We start from the raw sequence: 22,545 nt of genomic DNA on the forward strand, positions 1-22,545 counted from the left end.
TGAAGACAAGCTGCATCTGCAAATATGGACATATATAAATGATAGAATCTTGGTGCATGGATTTTTTTTTCTCATTTAAGCATAACATAAACCAGTGCGTTGTGAGAAGCATAAATATGGTCAGAAAAAACATGACAAGATAGGATAAAGAAAGAAAATCTTTTTTTCCCCCAAAGAATTAATTATCAATTTTTCATTTATCTGTTCTTATATTCAAGCCTATATGCTTGAATAAATAAAGATCATAGATACAAATATTTTTTGTAGTATTATTGTATATCCGGGAGCACAACAATGCACAGTTAACATAGAAAAGACCCCATTGATACGAGCGAGAGAGAGAGAGAGACACTGACATGTTTAAAAAATATATCTCGTATAGACACTTTCCATTATTAACAATGATCAGTGTCGGTGAAGTAGGAATTTATGGTAACCACAACACGCCGACGTCCTTTATTCAAATCATATTTAACCCGCCAACAATCAAGAAGAGCAAAAACGCAGAATCAACTGGACTTGTATCTGTTTGGTTGAAGATGTTACAGCCCTCATCCAAGACGCTTCTTCAGTAAATGACGAGTCCAGGTACTTGTGATACTCTTGTTGGAGTTTTTTTCTGCTCCACTAAGTATCTGGACTTTACCAGACTGATTGTTGACTTCTCAGTCTAACGGTTGTTCTTTCCAACATTATGTCAACATTATTTAATTGTAAAAGTCATCCTATGTACGATAGTTTCGGTGACAAAACGTCGAAACATTTTGACATGCACAGCTTACACTGAATTTAATTAGTGAACAGTTTTAGGATATATTTGCAAGTGAGCTATGGTGTTGTGGTGAACTTTAAGACTGTTTCGCCAAATGGTCTGTGAGTTTTTGAGAATGTAATGTATCTGAGTCAAGAAATGAGCAAAGCTGTACTGTACACAGCGGCTTCTGCAGTACCAGCGGGCGAGCAGCAGGGGACAGCATCATTCCACAGCTGCATGTCGACAGCCCCAAGAAGAAGACGAAGACGGAAGCGGTAGGTACAAACTTGAAACAACAATGTTTGGAGTCTTCAGGAAAAATAAACCTGTTAAAATCAGGAGCTGCAGTGGAAACAGAAAGTTCGGCGTGGCAGCAAAGAATGTGAACGAGCTGCTTCACAAAGGCTGCAGCTTCTTCCAGGTAAGTCCGTCCTTCGTTTGTTCTTCTCTGTCTCACCGTTACGAGATAGAGATCCATAATCCCAGAGAGGCAGGCTTGTGCTGCGCTCGGAACATGTCTGTAGAGGTTTTCACACTGATCCCAGTGTTCCATGAAAATACATTTTACTGGGTTTATTAAGAAAAAATTAAAATTATGTGAGATAAAAAGTAAATGATCTGTTTGGCACATGCCACCATTGTTTTCTCGTGTAGCTGTGATTGTGTGCTGCTTTGTGTGTTTTGGTTAGGAAAGTAATTTCCCTTTAGGGGTAATAATCAAACACAATTGCAGTTATTGCCCCTGTTGTTTTGTCATTTCCAGCTGCCACTGTCTGGTGCATTTCTTTGTCTGTATGCTGATGGGACAAGAGTGACAGAAGAATACTTCCAGACTCTCCCAGACAACACTGAGCTCGTTCTTCTTTCCAGAGATCAGACATGGAGCGGAGGAGGTGACTAAAATGAGCCTAAAAACGCCATCAAATCTTTGTGTTTTTCTATTGGCTTCACGCGTCGCGTGCTACAAATTCTAATCCTGATACTGCTCCGCTTCTAATTTCAGTTGTGTACGACATTGGTCAGTTGCTGAACACAGGCTTGCACGGCGATGAGCTTAGTCAGGCAGCAAAGAGGCTCCTGTCCGACGAGCAGAGCCCCAAGAGGAGGAAAATCCTGACGGACCTGCTGCTGAACCTGGAGGAGCGATCGGAGCTGGAGAGCAGAAAGGAGGATGAAGGCTGGTTCAAAGGTACGACCGTCCGGATTTATCTGCACTGCAGTTGTTTTGTTTATGAGTCCCCCCTCGTCATCGGTCACGCTGCGTCGCCACGAACGTTGCAGCCTGCTTCGGCTTCTGGATGCTCGGCGCTGCGGTCTGAACCCTGTGAAAGTGTGTCGTGCTTTGTTTTTTTTTTGCATGAAGACACGAAGCTCTGCTTTCAGCGCCTTATCATGTGCACAGGATAATAAGCCGCTGTTGTAATAACGCTGTCGTGAAAGCGAGGAGCAGCCGAAGTGCAAGGCAAACGAGATGACAAACTTTTATTGTTCCCGGGGGGAAAAAATGGCGATCTGACAGCTTCGGAAGCCGCCGCACCAAAACGTCCTGATGGCAAAGCTTCCTGTCACTCCTCAAAGTGATCGATCAGCTGTGTGGAGGTTTGATGGGTTCCAGTTATTTACACCTTTTCATTCGGAGCATGGACAACACTTCACTTTTCCGATGTTCACCGTTTTCTAACTTCTTTCTCTGTGGGTGTTCAGAGCAACTTGAGCAGCTTCTTCTCTTTCTAGCCGGCTCGAGCTCTTACTGGATCATCGAGGAGAGTTCACACTCTGCCCGACTTCCTCCTTTGGTTTCTGCTTGGAGTGGAAACACGGACTGCCGGCGATTTGTTGATTTGATTACAAGAAAGTTCTTCTTGTAATCAAGAAGAGGGGGGGGGGGGGGGGGGGGGGGGGTGGACACCAAGTCCGTTGAACGTCCGTACTTTTGATGAGCTTATGTGAAGTCAGAATAAAATTAGATATTACCACCGTGTTATTTTCTATGAATATTAAAGATGCCATTCATCAGTTCATTTCTTTAGAATGATTCGCCACACAGTCGACGTGATTCCAGATTGAGTAGTTGAGTTTAATTCCAGGCATTGATGCTCGATTCAAGACAAAGTCCTCCTACATGAAGTTCAACTGTGAAGGCAGGATGCGGGGCTGCATGAGAGAGGTGGAACTCTTTATTCCATTCTAACATCTTCAAGCATGTTGCCTTTGTGTAAAACAGTCGGGTCGTCCGTTTGTTCTCAGGTTCTCGACGCCACCAGAACCGTAGCGAGTGAAAACGCAAGGGCCGAGTGTCTGAAAGCATCAGAGCGTCTGGTGGAAATGCTGAAGAGTGCGCGGTACAACGGCTGCTACTTCGACAGGATGGAGAACGGGCCGGATCGCCTCTGCACTCGGGAAGGATGGTTCACCTGTCAGGTATTACAGGAAGGAAATGTCTTTATAGGTCTGCTAAAAACCCAGAATCCCGTGTGAGCCACCTCTCCTCTGCTGCCTCCTCAGGGGTCCTTTGACCGGGACAAGTGCCTTTCTCTTCACTCCATCAACCCCTACGGCAGCAGAGAAAGCCGGGTTGTCTTCAGCACATGGAATCTGGACCACAGGTACGACCGCATTCATTCACGTTGCCTGGGTCACGTGTGATCATTCAGAAAATAAAGTAGCTTGTACAGTCGCCGTACTGGTTGCTAAAGGACCGACAGGAAGTTGTAGTAGTTTGACTGCACGTTGTCCAATCAGCCCCAAACTTGCCGTGTTTCGTCACAGTCTAGTCCAGAGGACAAATACATGTCTGACATTCATGGATCGCAAACCATATCCGAGTGTCTCGGGGCAGCGTTCAGTAGACGCTCATCTTGTAGAGGCATCTGTTCATGGAACAAACTGTCAAACTACCGCTTGGCGTTGTGTCCAGGATCGAAAAGAAGCGGGCCGTCATTCCTACTCTGATGGACGCTCTGCAGAATCGCGAGAGCACCGACATCAACCTGACCTACTTCTACCGCCTGCTGTTCACCAGAGAGAACCTGAAGCTGGTTCACATCGTTTGTCACAAGAAAGGAGCTCACAACCTGACGTGTGACGACGAGCAGGTGTTTATAAAAAAGGACGGAGGGAAGAGGAGGCGCCGGCAGTGAATCTCGTTTTCATGACAATGTTTTTAATGTATCGTATACTTTATCGCAGTGAACTGCTCTGAGTTAGTACCGGTACCTCAGGGCCACGGCAGAATGACCGGATCACCAACCAGATGATCAACGCATTATTTAAAAGTGCATTTTGCTATTTCTGAGCCAATGCAGCCTGCAGTGGTTTGTTGGACACTAACTCTGAAGCAATCCTTGGAATCATGAAACATTTATTTATTCATTATGTTGACATGCAAGCTGTGAAATGATTACAATGAGCTCAACGTGCGAGACATTCAGAAGGTTTTAGTATAACGGCAATAAAGATATAGAATGATTGACTGGAACGCTCGGCTATCAACTCGACGTGAACAGCACGAGGGCAATTATTGCTAAACTCAAAGTTTGACATTAGGAACTCCATTTGGTGATGATTTTAAGAATGTAAACGGTAATAAACAAGAGCAGAAATGCATCCGTACGTTGGATCCAGCAGCACATCGATGACATTGATGGCAAAACGACCACATCTTGAGTTCTCCCATCGATTTGATCTCCATTTTCATCCAGGGATCACTTTAAGAAGTACAAAAGCTCAAGACGAATGTAATGACGTAATTAGCAAATGTGCTTCATGCACTCCAAGCAGTAATGGTGGTTCTAGAGGAAGAACGAGGAGTTCATTCAGCTACGAAAAGGTGAGTTTTCAGCTTATTTCTGGACGCGAGTGGGAGTGAAGTTCTGAAATGTTTCGCTGAGGAAAGATGGGGCTGCGAAGCAAACACCATCCCATAAGGTGGTGGGCTTGGTGTGGGTGAGAGGAGGTCAGAAGGTTGGCAGCAGTTTGATCTGATGACAGGAGAAGTGATGGAGATTAGTCATTTCTGAGGGGGCATGGAATTCAAGAGCTGTGCATGTTGCGTTTAGTATGTGAAGAGGACTTAGCCCCCCCAATTTAGGCTGGTTAGATTTGATATTCAAGTGTTGCTGCCTCAAAATGAATAATTATCACGGCACCTTGTTTCCATTAAAAAATTATATATATGAGAGAAAGTGACTCAATGGTTTCCTTGACGGTTGCTGGAACAAGGAACTTGTTCAACAATAATAAACGAGCATGAGTCACCGAAAGATATCTCATGACCCAAATCTGCCAGGATGAATTTGGCACCATGTTTTATGTGACATGTAATGACCAATTCATATATGGCTCATGCAGAAATGTTCACCTTTAATCGCTTTTGAACACTCAACCACAGGGATGGGGGGGGGCAATTTGCTTTGTGTCTGATAACAAGGGAAAAGCTCAGCAAATATATAAATGAATTGAGTATAAAATAGAAGTATTTGTAAGAGTTCACAGTTTGTGCTCTTCTAATCCAGTTGTGACAATTATTTTGAGGCGGCATGACCCTTTACCTTACAAAGATGCCCTGATAGTTTCATCTCAGTGGTGGAAGCACCGCCCACGCCTGCTCCCATGCGTTAGGATGAGCCTTTCTCGCCTGTGATTGTGCATGGTTATGCTTTGGCACGCTCCTTCCCTGAGGCTGGGAGGCGCGATGGAGTGGCCGACACAGGGATTAGCAGGAGCCACGGATGTAAAGGCAGCGGCACAAGGACCGTGTGGCGCCCGCAGACCACTTGGAAACTGTGCCTCACTTCCGAATGGCTGTTGCACATTTGTGTTTCTGCTCCCTTGCGTTCTTTCCCGGAATAAAAGGACTTTTCGGAAGCCGTGCAGATCCACTTCTGTGAAAGGAGGTGGGATGATGAGAATGGGTCCTTAGTCTCCTCTTCTTCAGCGGTCCTTTTCCCTGGCACTGCTCTCGTGCTGCTTGGTGCTGCTCATCTCTTTGTCCTCCTACAGAGGCTGTCACCATTATTGGGACATGCTGCTTGGAAGCCCTCTGTGGGCCACCTGACGGCTCATTCCGGCTCTTCGCTGTGGATGAGGAAGGGCCGTTGCAGTCGGGATGGCGAGAGGAGTGAAACTAGGATCTCGATCGACGCGCTGCTGCTGGCAGTGGAAGTGATTCCAGGTAAACTGGATGTTTTCCTGCCAGAGGGAGATGGAGATTTTTACCCATGGAGTACAGTCCTGGTAACTTTCACAGCAACAGGGCTGGGGGGGGGGCTTCGTATTCAAAGTGGAAATGTCCAAACTGGATATGGGCATTTGTTGTGCCTGAAGAGTAAACCAGGAGCTGAGGCATTGATTGTTGCCGCCCTTCACCATGGCTGACTCGTTGGTTTCTCGGTCCGTAGGGAGCTCCAGCAGCAGCAGCAGCTCTCCGGCCACCGATGCTTGGAACGGCACCGGCACCGGCACCGGCACCGGTAGCGCGCCGTGGCTGCTGGCCTCCATGCTGACCGTGATCATCCTGGTGACGGTCTGTGGCAACGTGTTGCTCATCGCTTTGGTTTTCTCCCATCGCTCTTTGCGATGCACCTCCAACTGCTTCCTGGTGTCTCTGTTCCTGTCTGACCTGATGGTGGCGCTGGTGGTCATGCCCCCAGCCATGCTCAATGTGCTCTGCGGGGCGTGGGTGCTGTGGCCGGCCTTTTGCCCCATTTGGCTGTGCTTTGACGTCATGTGCTGCAGCGCGTCCATCCTCAACCTGTGCGTGATCAGCCTCGACCGTTACGTCTTCATCATCTCACCGCTGCGCTACAAGCAGAGGATGACCTCGCCCCGGGCCTTGCTCCTGGTCGGAGCTGCTTGGGGGTTGGCGGCACTGGCCTCCTTCCTTCCCATTGAGATGAAATGGCACAGCTTGGGCCACTGGGGGGGGGACGCGCTGGCTCCTGGGGCCGGCAGCAGCAACGCCAGCGCTTACTCTGACACATTGCACCCAGGGTCCTACTTCCAGCCGTCGCCACCAGGGGGGCTGTCCTTCCAGTGCCGCCTGCGGGTCACCCTGCCCTTTGCCTTGGTGGCATCTGTACTCACGTTCTTTTTGCCCTCCATTGCCATTTGCTTCACCTACTGCCGGATCCTTCTGGCTGCACGGAGGCAGGCAAAGCGGGTGGCAGCACTGGGCCACCCGCCGCACCCACACCCGTCTCTCGGGGATCCGTCCCGGCCTCCTTCACCCGGGGTTGCGGCAGGACAAGCTCAGCAGGATGCTGACGACTGCAGTCACCAGGAGCAACCGGTGTCACAAAATGTACTGGTAAGGATGAAAGACAAGTAGAAAGGCAGATACTGGAAGCACTTGAGATACTGCATATTGTGTACATTTGAGGGTTTCTATGTTGGTTTGAGGGTTTCTATGAGGGTTTGGCTGGCTTGGTAGAGCGTGTAGTTCGTTCACTGTGGCTACAGTCTCTAGAGCAGGGGTCCCCAATCTACGGCCCGCCTCCACATTTGGTCCGGCCCCCTGAACAATACCAGAGACCCCAAAAAATAAATTTATATTCCTTTCCATTCAACAGGAGTAGCCGGTGGGGGATCAATAATGGTATGGGGTGCATTTAAGAGCGGTCATTAATTCAATCTTTTGTTTCCTAAAAATAATATTGATAGTGGAGAATATATTAATATTATGAAGAAAAGCATTCTTCCTTTCATTTGGGACAATATTAATGATGATCACATACGACCAGAAAGTTAATGTTCCATTGACTTTTTTCTGTGACAAACCCGGAGCGGGTTATTTGGTTATGAATTATTTTATTAATAGTGTTATTATTTATTTCCTGACTCTTTATTATTTGTGAAGAAAGGGTTATTTGGTGGCCGTCTGGAAAACAAATGTTTAGGCACCCCTGCCATCATCACACTTTTCCTGTGCTGCATGGACTCGCCTAAATTTTAGATGGAGTTATCTAATGAGAGACTTTTTCGGCACAATTGCTTCCCTCATATTAAGCCTATAATATAAAGATCGTGGGTTGGGAATTGGAGGGTCACTTAAAATAACGTTGACGTTTCAAGCAGAAAAGGGCGGAGCCATGTTTTGTTTTAAACAGAAGTTGCTGCATCTTCCACTTCTACTATTTCCGGTATATTTGGTATAAATTGCGCATGTCAAAATATTTTTTTCCGATCGAAAGAGTGATGCATGAATACGCAAGTCCTAATTGGATCAACATGTTTAGGGTCCATGGCACTGCCGAGGCGCTTCTGAGCAAGGCGTGAAGACCACACCCGCACCTTCAGTTTAAGAAGCTCAGTACAATAGATATTAGAAGTGTTGTCCCAAATATAACACAAAACATGACGGTAAATGTTAAAATTGTGAGCCACACTTCACAAACGAAACTTTATCTGGAAGAGGAAGATGAGGCTGATGCTGTAAAGAACATTCTCCCTCCAGTGAACCTTGGTGGATCAGTGATGCTCTGAGGCTGCGCTGCTTCTTCAGAGACCTCAGACCTGCAGCATGCAAAGGGCCAGATGGACGGCGCTGACTTATCACAAAATTCTGGAAGAAAACCTCTTTATCTGTGAGGAAACTCACGGCTGATCCCAAACAGATCTCAAAGTTCGCTAAGGCTCGATTTCTGGATCCTTGTGGCTGTCAGTCACCGGACTTGAGTCCCAAAGAAGATTGCTGGAAGCAATTGGGGTGCAGCGTTTAAACCCATGAGTATTCCAGAACGGAACAGCGGGGGGCATAGCAGTAAAAAGTACTTGTCATCTAGAAGTTGAATCTTTGTCAGCCTGCAGCGGATCTCGACGCAAACCAGTTATTATATTGTACAAAGAGAAATGAAGAGATTTCAATTTTGCTTGTAGCTGAACGTGCACACCAATGTGCACGTTGTAGCTCTATCTGCATCATTAAGTATGTCTGTTTCTGCTCTGCTTCCCAAAGCCGTCAGTGAACAGCGAGCGCCGTCGGGCTCACAGGCAGGGCCGCAGGGCTCTGAAGGCCAGCCTGACACTGGGCGTCCTCCTCGGACTCTTCTTCAGTGCCTGGCTGCCCTTCTTCATCACCAACATGGCTCAGGTCAGTGTGTGTGTGTGTGTGTGTGTTTGTGTGTGTGGGGGGGGTTAGGGTGTGTCTAAATCGCCCTCCATTATATGCACATGAAGTTATTTTGTTTTGTTTTTTGTTTACAATGATTTCAAATTCCCCGAGTTTTGAAAATCTGAGGTTGTATTATCGTTATCGGAGAGCTCTTTTATTCCATATATCTGTGACTCAAAGACTTTTCTATTTTGTCTCCGTCTTTTTACGTGTGGCACAGAAACTGTGTGAAATAAACGCAATCGACAGAACGAACAAAGACAAAAACACTTGGGTGTCGGTCTCTTTGTGCATTGCCAGCCTCGGCATCACAGTTCTGCCACGATATCCAATGAGGAAACAGATTGGCATGTCAGCCCGGTGGGGGCTGACTCATTCCAAAAAGCAACACACGGCACACCAGAGTAATATTTGTAGCCTAATTTACATTCTGGTTAAGTTGTTTTTGATTTACGTCCCTACTCAGACTGTTGCCGGCGCAACCCCGGCCGCAAATAAGTGGAAGAAGATGGATGGACGGATTTAAATCGAGCACGCTCGTTACTCAAGGACATCAATAGCAGAGAAAATGAATATCAAAAGAACATGTTAATCTAACTCGGTAATGACACTTGTCCTGTTTTCCAAGCTTTCAATGAGCCAGTCATTGTGATTTCCCATCGGCGCCCTCTCACTTCTCCCTTGCAAAGCGCAGACACTTGACTGTGCCTGCACTCTCCGTCCTTTTCACACTCAATGTGGTGTGTGAAATGCCCCCCCCCCCCTTCCCTCCATCTTATTCCCGCCGCCTCCCCATCTCATCTTCATAGTATTGCAAGCTCTCCTCTAACAGCTGTCTCCTCCTTCAATGTCCTCCTTGGACTCTATTGTGGCTTTAACAGACGCACGTTTTCAGAGAAATGTACACATCTGTGACGATAACAGCGAGACGCAAAATATAGATTATATTTTCATAAAATATATGTAAAAAAAAATGTTTTAAGGAGTAGTTTTCATTTCCTTATTTTTTGTGCTTGCACCGAAATCTATTGACTTTCCATGAATACATTAAATGCTAAGAGAGAGACGGCTTTCAAAAAGTAAATAAAGATAAAAATATTTGTTTGCAATTTAAGATAAACACAATCATGTACGCATTTAAATGGGAATAAATGTCACAGACACATGTATTAATGGGCACTAGTTTCCTACATATTTATTTGATGGATTTTCCATAATTAGTTCTGATTTAAATACATTTTAGGTCTGGATGTATGAGGCAATCATTAATTAAGCCTAACATAATATATGCATATAATTAAATACCTGCTCAGCCAGTGAATATCTGGGAATTTAATGGTGCACTTCAGATTGCTTGTTGGCAGGAATGTGTTCCGTGTCACCCACAATTGTGCACAATTCTGCATCCATTCACGCAACGCAAAAATATAAGGTGGTGCAAATCTCTCCTACATTATTTTTAACCTTTCCTAACTTCTGAGTACGTAATTATTTCCCCATGCATTAACCAGCTGCCCCTCTGCTGACTCTGCATTCAGGCGGTATGCGAGTGCGTCCCTCTTGCCCTCTTCGATGCCATTACCTGGTTGGGCTACTGCAACAGCACGATGAACCCCATCATCTACCCGCTGTTCATGAGAGACTTCAAGCGAGCTCTGGGGAAGCTGCTGCCTTGCTGCTCCTCTCAATCAACCAGAAGGTCCTCACCGGCGCTCTCTCTCTCTCTCCGCAACTCGGGGGAGCAGAACCTCGCCAGCAGCCTCTCTCCCCTCGCCTCGGGCCCCACCCAACCAGCGGCCACCGCCACCGACGCCGTCAACCTGCTGGACGCTGAGCACGCTGGCACGGCGTGGCCTCTGCTTCTGCCCAACCAGGTCGACACGCTGGACTGAGGTTATGTCGGTGCTTGTGAAGGACTTGCACAAGGCCACGATCTACTGCCGAGGGGTGAAATCTTTAGGCTCAGGCAAGGTGAAAGAGGTCAATCACATAAAAATGCCTGCGGCCAGACGTTCAGCATCAAAGCCAGTATTCAATGAAACTTAACTAGCTCCATAGAAGGCAGCACTTCACATTGGTTAAGGGAGGAAAAGACTAAAGGTAAGCCTTGAAGAAGAATAGAACCGATGCCTTGTGAGAACGAAACTGCGGCGCTAATATCCACAGCAACCGAACCAACAGAGCGGAGAGAACAACATGACATGTTTGCATCCTGACAATTTATTTTTTATTTTATCTCGCAGTCAGTTCACGAAATAACGTACATCATTCACAGTTTGTTTCACAGTTTCACAGTTTAATAAACACAAAGAATCGACTTCATTTCCAAAATTCTAAATGAATATGAAAGAATGGAAGATTCTAAAACACCCTTTCATGGCTCAATAAACTGGCTGATTCCAGTTCATTCGAGGCGCTGCCGAGTCACAGCGGAGAAGCAGCTGGTCCCGTGACATTCTCTTCACAAGTTCGGCTGCCTTTGTTTGTGTGCTCTACAGTCCAGTGTGTGTCATCCCAGCGCCATGATATCCGTTCATCACCGGGGTCACCAGGGCCAGCCGGGGCTTTGCTGTTATCAGTGGCGTCCTCCTCAGGCGCAGCGGGCGAATTGCTCCTGGCCGTGATCCGACTCGCTGATTCCGAATCATCCGCTGAGTCCAGCAGGTCAGAAATATCCGGGATGTCCCAACCGTCACCCGTATCCTCCATCTTTGCCACGTCCTTCACGTCTCCACCTTCCTTTTTGCAAACCTCAGCCTCTTCGGCTTGGTTGTGCGTCTCAGTCGCTTGTTGCTTCTCAGCTGTTTGGTCGGAGACGTCCACGGTTCCCTGTGTAATTGTTACTGACTGAGGAGGAGCAAAGGACGCTCCTGGGACTTCTCTGGTGGGAACGCCTACTGCCACTAAGATGGTGTCCATCTGACGCATGTAGTCCAAGTGTCCGTTTACCTGAGAGAGACAGAGGGGACCCTTTCATTCCTTACACTGTACAAAACTCTTCTTTTCATATTTCTTTTTTTCTATAAAGCAAATATTCCCCCTCACATTACATGAACAGATATATCGTGTGTTGTGCTTGAGACGTTTCAAATATGTTTTTACTGTCTTTAAATGTTCAGCTGCGTAAAATAGGGCAGAAAGGCGGAGGCCTTATTCTTTTCCCCGTCTTTTAATTCTATAAAGTCAAAACAAATGTCTCCTTAAAAAGAAAATGCTAATAAAACTCTGTAATAAGATTACAGTACCTAAAACACACCTCCTGACATTTTGTTCGTAGTTGTTAGGAAATATTTGTGTTTATAAACTCTGCAAAGGAGGTTACATTTACAGCTATGTTTGTTTATTTGGTTCTTCAGACAGAATAGATCCCTTCAGATTGTGGTTTTAATCTGGATAAATGACTGGTGGTGCACAAACTGGTGTATGCATGGCGCTGGTCCCAAATTCAGATTAACTCTGAGTGCCATTGAGGTCTAAAGATGTTTTTGAAACGCAAACATTCACTGCCAACCCTGACATAGGAAATCTGCCTCTTTTCAACGGCCAGTAACTGCAGAAAGAAAAAATGGTAGGAACACACTTTTCTGTTTCTAATGAAAGAAGAGACTTTAATCTTTCATTTGGTGTGTTCGCTGTTTGCATAGTCATATCAAAGAATATTCTGTGGGGCTTGGAAAATCAGGACAAATATGCAAAAGCTGGGGCACTCAGCATATAGCTGAGCTGGAAATGGCTGGAATTGAGTGATGCATGAAGAAGACAGCGTAGGACTAGTCTCAGCTCAACAAGGATTGTGTGGTTGGGCTCAGCTTAACAATGGCCGGTACCGGTACTTGTTGGCCATCAGGGTTCCAGTGGAAACAAAACGTTTGTCGTTGAAAACAAAGTGAGATTTTTGGGAATGCTTTTATTGTTAACACTGCATAAGGTGTCTTCAGGTGTTCATAAACTAAGATATAAAAACATGAAATTATTGGCATCAGACCTGAGAAGTAGATCATTATTTATAATTGGCTGTTAATAAAATATATATACTCCCTTATGAGACGCACATTTCACTTCGTTGATTCTACTGACATTCTTTTCTGTCCAGCTCGTAGCTGGGGATGGTTCAAACAAAATGTTGCAAATATCCTGGATGCATTCCTTAAATCAGGCCAGACATTTTTGTCTTATCATCAGACAACTAGAAAACGACAATCAGAGATTGCAGACCCTCGCCTCCAATAGACTATTCGATCTTGTGAGACAGTAAACAGGGCTTCCGGATCAGAGGGGCCAAACCTGCTCTAGCTTGCTGCTCCGGAATGTACTACAAGACTCCTTCTGGACTCTTTTTCCCATCATGCCATTCGTGTCCCTCCCTCTTAAAGTGGCAGTTTACACTAATGTAAAAATAATTCTAGAATCTGGATCCAGATCCGGATCAACGCCATTCTCGGGGAGGACCGAGCCACGGACAGAACCTTGCTTGTGTAAAATTTTCAAGTTGATTGGGTTACTAGTTTTTGAGTTATGCGCTCGGACAGACAAACAAACAGACAGATAAAAAAACGCACCCAATTGCAATACCCTCGCCTCCTCTTCGGCGAGGGTAAAGATCAAGTAAATCTGATATAAGAATGAAATGAAGAAAAATATTGTGTTTGGCTGGCCTTGTCTCACTGAGCATGACATCAGCACTCTGAGCGGCGCCCTCTTCTTCTAACTCCTACATATTATACGTAGAGATCTTCCAAGTTATCAGGTTGCTATGGCACCATTCTTATATTATTTCAGGGGATGAACATCTGGGTTGTTCTTCCTGGGAAGGTGGAAACCTTGTGATTGAATAATTTATTATAATTAATTTATGTACAGCTGGTCCTCACTTAACTAGAGTTACGTTCCGAAGACCCCGTCGCTGAACAGTTTTGTCGTTAAACAAAACCTCCGCTGTTTGACAACTTGGCCAACATTTTGTGTGGTCAAAAAAAGTTTTCCCCGTGGTCCGCCGGCGACACTTCCAGTTTACATCCCGCCTCTCGCCCATAGATAAGCTGGGATAGGCTCGAGCAACAACCGTGACCCGGAAGCAGACATGAAAATGAATCATTGAATGAAATGATTTTTAATATTTGCATACGTATAATCCATTTGTACTGTACTTATGTACACACTCACTCACAACTCACTAAACACGTACTTTGAAATTTCAGAAAGCCCGTCGTAATGCCGGGTCGTCGTTAAATGAGTACGTCGGGAAGTGAGGACCGTCTGTACTTGGAAGAGTAACATTTCAGGAAACCTTTGCGGGGAGAATGTAAATATGAGCTTCGACTCACCACTGAGGACAGATCAACATTAACAATACGCCGGCCGTGGATGTTGATTGGTTGTAGCCCAGCAACAGAGAGCTGTGCTGCTGAACTTCTGTACAAGAACCCCAGGAGCCAGTCCCCCCTGACAGGTGGAGAGTTCAGAGTTAATTTTTCATGTAACACGTTCACCTCAAATACACAGTACAATAAGGATATCAAAGCAACAGGGAGTATTAACAGAAGTAATGTCGTGACATTCAGGACAGGTAGTTTACCTGCAGTAGCCGTTCACTATTTTTCCCGCCACGACCCTGCTCATCCTCCCCCAGGCCTTTTCAGAGCCATCCACAGGGGCCCCCAGGAGGACGACATCCTCCACTACGCCTTCACTTCCTGATGAGACAACAACAACACACCACACAGAGTGCTTTTCATTTGGGGCCTTCATCCCACCAGCTCTGTGCCGCCTCACATGTACAAAGTTTCACCCAGATAGTCTGTGAAAACTAAACTGGGTTTCGCGTCTTCGTGTTTAAGTCGGATGGGTGCGACTGATACCTCGGTCCTTAGCTAGCTCCTGCAGACAGTAGTAGATCACTCTGGCCCCGAGGCTGAAACCGATGAGACTGACGGGACGCTTCCCCTTTAAAAGAGATGACGATGATGAAGGAGCTTTCATTTCCCTTGTGTTTACAGAACATAAAATACAATCATTTTTTCATTAACATACCGGTACTGTAATATACTGTTGAGAAATGTAGCACTAGCACAAAAATTGCATCAATTTATTTACCTATTTAACATGACTATACTATATAACATAAAGTGCAGCAACATCATGGTCGAAGGTTCACTGACGCGGTTAATAATGTGAGCACTAAATATGCAACCGACCCTTTTGGACGAAGGCCTCATGCAGTCTAAGTGACGAACCGCAGCAAAGCAATGCAGTGATATTAGTGGGGACAATACCTGCTGCCTGCTTCTTAAAACCTGCGCCAAGTGTTTCCCCACCTCCGCTGAGCGGTTCAGACAAACACACCAGGGGTTGTCGATGACGCCGGCTGCTGCCAGCAAAGATGCCGGCCACGTCAGAGCCGCCACGATGCCTGTACAGTGCAGGGGATGCGAAAACGGGACGGACCCACTGAATAGAACGGGCTTCCCACATGACCCTAACCCTAACCCATGTACCTGAGAGCACCGTGTACTTGAGTGCTTCCTGGGCCACAATGCTGACCAGCCCATCCAGCAGAAAGGCCATGGCTGAGCCCAGATCCCTGAGGAACCGTGACTCCCACGCCAGACAGTACTGCTCCCCGCACTCTCCCAAGCTGCACCACGGCGCCTGGAACGAACCTGCAAGACACCGGTATGTGTCAGCACGTAGCCATTGTATGTGAAGAGGGTGCCTTTATCGTCATAAAACTGAATTTTAATTTAGATCAAAACCATATATACCATGAGGAGGTGGTGGTGGTGAGACAACGGAGGCCATACGTACTGTATTTACCACTGCAGAGCCAACCAGTCACAGCAATGGTCAGGTGAAGATGTTTCCCAGAGCTCAGTGGCAAGAATTCAAATTCCTCGATAGCCCCAACGCACTTTTTCATCTTATAGCCTGTAGAGACATCAAATAAAAAAAATTAAACAGCGATAGAAAAGCAAAAATCATACAGCACACCCTAAAAACGCAAGCATTTCTCAGCTGCAATCATTTATTTTTCTGGACACAGTCCAAAGTTCTTGCCAGTCAGTCCGGCTCCTGCTGCTCCAAAAAGGGAAGCCATGATTGCGATGCCTGTGGCTGAGCCCAGAGCAGCAGCCCCCCCGGCCCCCAGCACCGCCGTGGCCCCCGCTGCCACTAAAGGGGCTGCCAGCCCACCTGTCACACCTGGAACAGGGAACAGCACATCGGAAAAATAAAATGAAGAAGATCCTCATGATTTATCCCGAGCGCTGGGGGATTTATTTATCGCTCGTCAACTGATTAAATGATACACTATCATTCTGAAGCGCTCAAAATCAAGTTGGAGCGGACATAATCACCAATCACAGTTCCTCCCCCGACAGTGGCTAGTCCAATGAGAAGGTAGCGGCGCCACCTCCGCCTCCTTTCGCTCCTCAGCCGCCGAGAGGACTCCTCTCTGAAATGAGACAGAGCAGCGGAATTATTGGCTCTAAAGATCTAAATATCAGATCAACTCCCTGGAGCAAGACCATGACTTACTCACTCTCCTCTCCTCCGCCCCCCAGCTTCTCCACCAGGGTTCCCTCAAACTCCTGCAGCTGCTGCGGGAGGACTCGCAGCAGGCAGCTGATGTGGCGGACGAGAACCCTCGCTCTGGCATCATACTGGCCTGAGAACACGACACGCAGTCAAAGCTGCAGGATGCTAGCAAGTAGCGCCAACGTAAAATAGGCCAGCGTGAGGTTCATCAGAAGATCGTTACCGTCTCTGACAGAGAACGAAACCAAATCCTGTAACACAAAGAGACACAAACAAATATTACCGTAGTCAAATATGTTAAAATACTCACCATAGACGCCGTTTATATTTATAAACATGTAACTGTGCCTATTTAATCAACAGAAATCATGTTTGAGCGGGTTTATAATTGTCATTCTCTGTTCTTTCTGCTGTGATTCTTACCTTTCTACCTAATGTGTACATTTCCTGCACTAATCGGGTTGTACGACTTTAGATTTGAACACCTGTATGATGGGGGTGGCCCCAGTGGCCAGCAGTGGTTCGGCCAGCAGGATGGAGAGGAAGGTGTCGGAGCCCTCGAAGCCCAGTCCAGACAGGAAAGCCTCCATGACGGGCATCACGGACTCATCCAGGCCCAGCCAGCGAACCAAGCCCTGCAGATACTGTTCCCTGAACGCACTGAAGAACACGTAAAGCAGTCAGTCCAGGCATGCGCGTGTTTATCCGCCAGTGGAAGCCGCTGGTGAGACTTCTCAACGCCCGCGGGATAAAATATTGATCAGATACCGATGCTGGGCAGAGCAATTATCCAAACACGCAACATCCAAGTGTCCTCTCAATGCAACACGACAGCCCCAGAACCCAACTCCCACTGCTGAAGACACAAAAGTGACCTCAAATCTGCATCCATACCCAAATCCGCCCCAACATTTGATCTACTCCTCCAGCCAATGATCTGAGATCTGTTCATTACTTCTTGAGTAACAGGAAAACCCATTTACCGATAAAGCAGAACCTCCCGGGAGCAGGTAATCTGAAGCTCTAAAGGTTGTTGTGTGGTTTGTTTTGTTGTTGTTGTTGAAATACTGTGCAGCTGATAATCAAGCTGATGAAAATGTCTTATCTAATCAATCATCAGTGATTAATCTTTAGTGATATCACAGGAAAATCTTGTAGACACAAGCAGAATATTGCCTCACCTGTTTTCCGATCCGGTAAACAGCCGGCTCAGACAGACGCCGCACAGCGCCGCGCACGCGAAGCGACCCTGCTCTGTGAGCCGTCTGCTGATTGTTTCCTCCGGGCTCCCATCACCTGGGCCATCTTGTCTGGGTTCTGCTCCTCCTGGGTCTGAGGAGATAAACGGAGATAGTTATTCTCATCTATAAGAAATGCATCATAAGCACAAAGAACATATTAGAACCTTTTAAGGACAGAGTTTGTGTTTTTATTTATGATACTAACACACTGATGTTACATTACAATGGTTGAATTTCTGGTTTTGCAAAGGAACACGACTGAAGTCGACCATTAATGTTAACATTACCTATTAGACACGCTGCATCAGAGTTAACTCTGAGAATAATTCTGCACTTCAGTTGAACCGATCTGATTTCAAAAGACACCTAAAAATGTCTGCAACACATGTGACGTTTCGACATCCCTGTTAACTACATTTAAAGCGAGTGGACCTTAAATGAATCCACTCATCAATGTTGTTGTTAGCGTTAGCGTTAGCTGCGAAACAGCTGTTTGTGACAGCCGTGGCAACGCCCGGTGGCGAACTCGCGGCTTGGGGAGTCGGTGTTTACGTTTCAAACCTTACTCTATTAACACTGCGGGGATTATTCTCAAAAGTAAGTTACGTATTCTACCCAGAGCAAAGCTGTTGCCCGCGCGGCTCCGTTTTTCGTCCATTGCTTTTGATGTCCCAAGTCTGCGCTGTGAACTTTTGGTGCGTTCACGTGTTCACCCCGAGCTCGAAAAACCTTCACTCCTTCAAAACCATGCATGCTGGATATTTCTCAGAACGATAGTGTTGTTTTGTTTTTAATGTTTTACTATCAGGCTACGACGCAAACAGAGCCAGTGTGTACTTTATTGATAAATTGGAGAGTATAAGTGCACATTTGAACCATGAACGCAGATTTTTGTCGCTTATATTTGGATAATGTGCTCTAGTTGTCGTATTTAACATCACATAACAGTGTGAATTCCAAAGTGTACTATTCCTTTGTGAAAATAAAAGCGTTCTAAACGTATTTACGTGGTGGCTGAAATATCCGATAATTTGAACGCATCATTCGTTAGCGTTGTTTTTTTTTTTTTTTTGACTGACGTAATTTCCACGTCCTCAAATGCAAAGAGAACAACGCAAGTTATCGGTTATAAAATGTTCAGGAGTCCGGGACAGAAAATCTATTGTTCATTAGTCTATAAGTCTTAGTCTTGAGTATGTTCACATACAAACAAAACAAAAATTGTTCCGTTCTTTGTCAGCGTTTAAAATGTTTAAGCATGCATTATATCCGGCTAAAAACCTGCGTTTGAAATGTGGAGAGCAAGAATGCCCTTCATCTTTTTGTACATACAATGGGTTCAGAAAGCAACTTAACTCTTTCATAAGTACAAAATGTTGTAATGTTATTGAATTTGCTGCAAGTTTTGAAATAAATGTTGTAAAGAACTAAACTTGACCAATTTGTATTTTAACAAACTTTAATTTACACATTTTAAATACTATTTTGTGGTTAACACTTGAGTAGTTAACAATTGGTCCTCTGGGAGAGTTAATTTCTAACACTACAAAAAAGTGTTGAGAAAAACTAACACTGATTGGTGTTGACAAGTGTTGTTCGCGTGATTAGAATTAAACAGATAGAAAATATTCGGGCTGCTACTTGCTTCGTTCTTTGTTTTGTGTGCGCATCATTGAATGAACTATGTGATACAATACCGCCATCTACTGGCTGATATGTGTTCTTTAAGGAGTGCCTTATTATTTTTATCATTATCATTTATGGTGAGCCTGATGTAAAGATATTTTCCTTGTGTATTTTTATATGCTGGGAAGTATTTCGGGCTGCACAGTCATGTATTTTAATCTATAAAGGATTATGGTCATTATAAACATTCTAGTAACATGTAGTTTGACTTTCAATATTTTGTCAATACTTTAAATTGTCAAGAGTAGAAACAGACGTGCGGGCCCTATCTTTATGTATATCCAATACAAAAGCAGTTCTGAAGTCGAATTAATGAATACCTGATATTTCCTGAGACCTGCAACTTAGTTCTCAAATTTATTTTGACCAAATGTTCATTCATTTGAGATGTAACAGAGCGTTTAAAGAATGTATTGAGCCACAAATTAATTGCTCTCTTGTGTCTATTTTAATTTCAAGGTTTAAAAAAGACAGAGATCTGAAAAAGAGATGATTTAAGTGGAAGTTCCTGAAGAGCAAGTCCAAGAAAGAAGTTTTATTTACCCCCAAACTTAACAAACATAACAGTAACACCATGCTTATCAGACCCTGATATGAAACGAGTACATTCTAATGTTAGACAGTTCACATAAAACATATAAACATTCATAGTTCTGTGACAAACTTTAGTGTGTTTTTTTTTTAACACAACACCATTTTAAACAGATAGTATTAAAATACTCTCTATGCAAACCCATATAGAAACATTGTCCTACATTTGTTGAGGTTATGACTGTACATGTATATAATGCCCATTGAGGTTCTATCTCAAAACTTTTATTCTATTCGCATAGCTGAGCGCCAGTGGTACAAATGACAGAATATGACTGTTTATGGTCTAAAAAAGTGCCTCGCCATGAAGTGTAATCAATGTATTGTAACATATAAACATATAACTCCGATAAATTCTCTACACAAGATAAATAAGAATAGGAACTTTTAAAATAAATCACAGTCTTGATTTTTTCAATTTGCATCAAGTGTTGTTAGGAATGATATGATATTATCCAGTACATTACAAAGATGTTCAATAATCATGCAACCTGCCTGGTCAATAGAAATAGAACAAATAAATAAGCACTGCTGGTGAAACCAGGATTTGAACTGACGGTTCTGTAGACTAGAGTTTTCAGGGGATGATATGACAACACATTAAAAACCTCACGTTCTGTGTTTTACTGTGGATGTTTGGGTTAAACTTGCTTTTTTCATGCTTCTACAGCATTTTGGAGATGGCCTCTTAAATCCTTGCTCTACATGAGCACTGAATCTCTTCATGCAAACTGTACACTTGCTCTCTGCAGTGCACCTCAATCTCATAAAAGTCCAGAAAGACGGAACTGTGGCTATTAGTCCGCCATGATATATACAAAAGCTCATTTCTTACAAACAGTCATGAAGTCAAGATTAAAAAAATAAGTACTAAAACAACGGTCCCATGGACAAACCCACAAGCCAAATTAATTTCCCTTCGTTAGATGAGCGACAGCTCATTGGTTTCCTGCCTCCATTATCTGCCTCCAACTGAACAGGGAAACACCTTCCTTCATAATAAAATTTAAAAAAGGATTAACAGTCAACTGGATTATTAGTTCATCTGTGCATGGCTGTCTCATTATGGCAAACCTGCATATAATTCATCCATATAAAGTTTACTGGCATGGACAGATTTACAGTACAAGGTCATAAAGATGCGAGGATTGTTTCGGAGATTACACATACCTGCAAGCGGCTGACATATAAAAGAAAATGTTCATGTCATACAATCTCCCCCCAAAAAATAAAGTATTCTGAGATAAAATGAAAAATAGCACACTTTCAGTACAAACAGCAGAGCAGCTTGAATTAACATCAGTGAGTTTGCGCCGCTCTTATTTTTGACTTGATGATGCTAATTGTTTTTTCTCAATTGTCTGCTCTCCTTCCTTCACTCCATCTCCACCTCTGCCCACCCCCTAGTGAACCATGCCATTAACATGCGCTCACGGAGTCCGACAGGTAGAGCACTTAAAACTCACTGCCACATGAGGGGCTGCCGCTGGGAGTCCGAGTTTAATGGCGACCTGTTTGTGCGATCTGCTCTTCTGCAGTTCGATCAGGAGAACATCGTGTTGTGCTGTGCTTGTGATATAAACCCCTGCAGCTAGCTGGTTTCGAGAGTCTGACTCCCACTGGGACCGATGCACGAATTACATCTCAATATGTGTCTGAACATTTCGATGTACCCTGACGTCAGGTATGGCAAAATGTGTTTTGATGCCTGAGAAATCAGAGATGAGACTGCCCCGACGTCCCCACGATTTACAGGCCTATTCATGTTTGTTATTTATTACAAAGGGTGTTTACATGCTTTTATCATCTGATGATGAATTTCGTCTGCGATACGTTTTATGTCAAGCACTCTGAGCAGGGCTTTGTGAAAGATTGTGCTATAAAGTCTCCAGCTGTCCTCCATCTTTCAGACGAAGCCCATAAAAAGAAGTAGAACATTTGAGATGTGGACAGACTAAACCAGGCATGGGCAAACTACAGCCCGGGGGCCATATACGGCCCTTTGGGCTTTTTAATCCGGCCCGCCGAGCTTGTCCTGTAAAAGGCCAAATCCTTTCATGTCATGGCTTTTAAATGTCATTTATATTAGTTCATTGCCCCCCCCCCCCCCCCAAAAAAAAGTATGTTCCTGTCCAATTATTGCTAATGTTTCTCTGAAAACACATTTAAAGTCAAGTTTGACATCAAGTACAGAAAGCGGCTCCCCTGCTCAGCTGTAGTCCTCCTGTTACAGTATGTGTTTCTGCAGGAGCTGCATGTCTCAGACGTGGTTTTAAATGATAGAACTTCCTGTGGATGTGAAGCAAAGGTGGTTTTGGATGAGGACGGAGCAAAGTACATACTATAACTGTTGATCCCAAACTGACCGAATGTCAGCGCTACCTGTGCAGACCGATAGTGCATCACGCTACTGCTGTTACTGCGTGTGGCGCATAAAGATCTAAAGACATTTTTATTGCACGTCGTACCCCAGCAGAAACATTACAGGAGCTTTCATTTTAGTGAGCTCTAACGAAGATTAAGCGAAGCAAATCCCCGATGACCAGATTTCCCTACATCTCTGCAGTGGTTTCTGAGCATCATCCAAAAATCAAAATCAATGCAACTTGGTTGAAGTTGAAATACGGAAT

General features: G+C 44.8%; 3 protein-coding genes across 3 annotated transcripts; 2 read left to right on the plus strand and 1 right to left on the minus strand.

Moving 5' to 3' along the window:
- Positions 1–1,052: 1,052 nt before the first annotated feature.
- Positions 1,053–3,894, plus strand: dffb (DNA fragmentation factor, beta polypeptide (caspase-activated DNase)). Its single transcript, XM_068750634.1, has 7 exons — positions 1,053–1,175; positions 1,518–1,647; positions 1,758–1,943; positions 2,842–2,921; positions 3,002–3,175; positions 3,260–3,360; positions 3,672–3,894. Exons 1-7 carry the CDS (start codon positions 1,053–1,055, stop codon positions 3,892–3,894), a joined length of 1,017 nt encoding a protein of 338 aa, XP_068606735.1.
- A 2,228-nt stretch (positions 3,895–6,122) lies between these two features.
- Positions 6,123–10,756, plus strand: htr6 (5-hydroxytryptamine (serotonin) receptor 6). Its single transcript, XM_068749691.1, has 3 exons — positions 6,123–7,061; positions 8,709–8,843; positions 10,403–10,756. Exons 1-3 carry the CDS (start codon positions 6,123–6,125, stop codon positions 10,754–10,756), a joined length of 1,428 nt encoding a protein of 475 aa, XP_068605792.1.
- Positions 10,757–11,132: 376 nt separating this feature from the next.
- Positions 11,133–18,308, minus strand: tmco4 (transmembrane and coiled-coil domains 4). The gene is made up of 14 exons (XM_068746320.1): positions 18,254–18,308; positions 17,579–17,729; positions 16,883–17,057; positions 16,621–16,648; positions 16,398–16,527; positions 16,217–16,314; positions 15,918–16,061; positions 15,669–15,788; positions 15,359–15,523; positions 15,137–15,273; positions 14,723–14,807; positions 14,440–14,557; positions 14,189–14,306; positions 11,133–11,813 (listed from the first exon to the last, which is right to left on the minus strand). The coding sequence occupies exons 1-14, from the start codon at positions 18,294–18,296 to the stop codon at positions 11,289–11,291; spliced, it is 2,037 nt and encodes a 678-aa protein (XP_068602421.1). The 5' UTR covers positions 18,297–18,308; the 3' UTR covers positions 11,133–11,288.
- Between the last annotated feature and the right edge of the window lie 4,237 nt (positions 18,309–22,545).

This window comes from Brachionichthys hirsutus, chromosome 2 (assembly GCF_040956055.1).
Source record: "Brachionichthys hirsutus isolate HB-005 chromosome 2, CSIRO-AGI_Bhir_v1, whole genome shotgun sequence".
Classification (NCBI taxonomy): domain Eukaryota; kingdom Metazoa; phylum Chordata; class Actinopteri; order Lophiiformes; family Brachionichthyidae; genus Brachionichthys; species Brachionichthys hirsutus.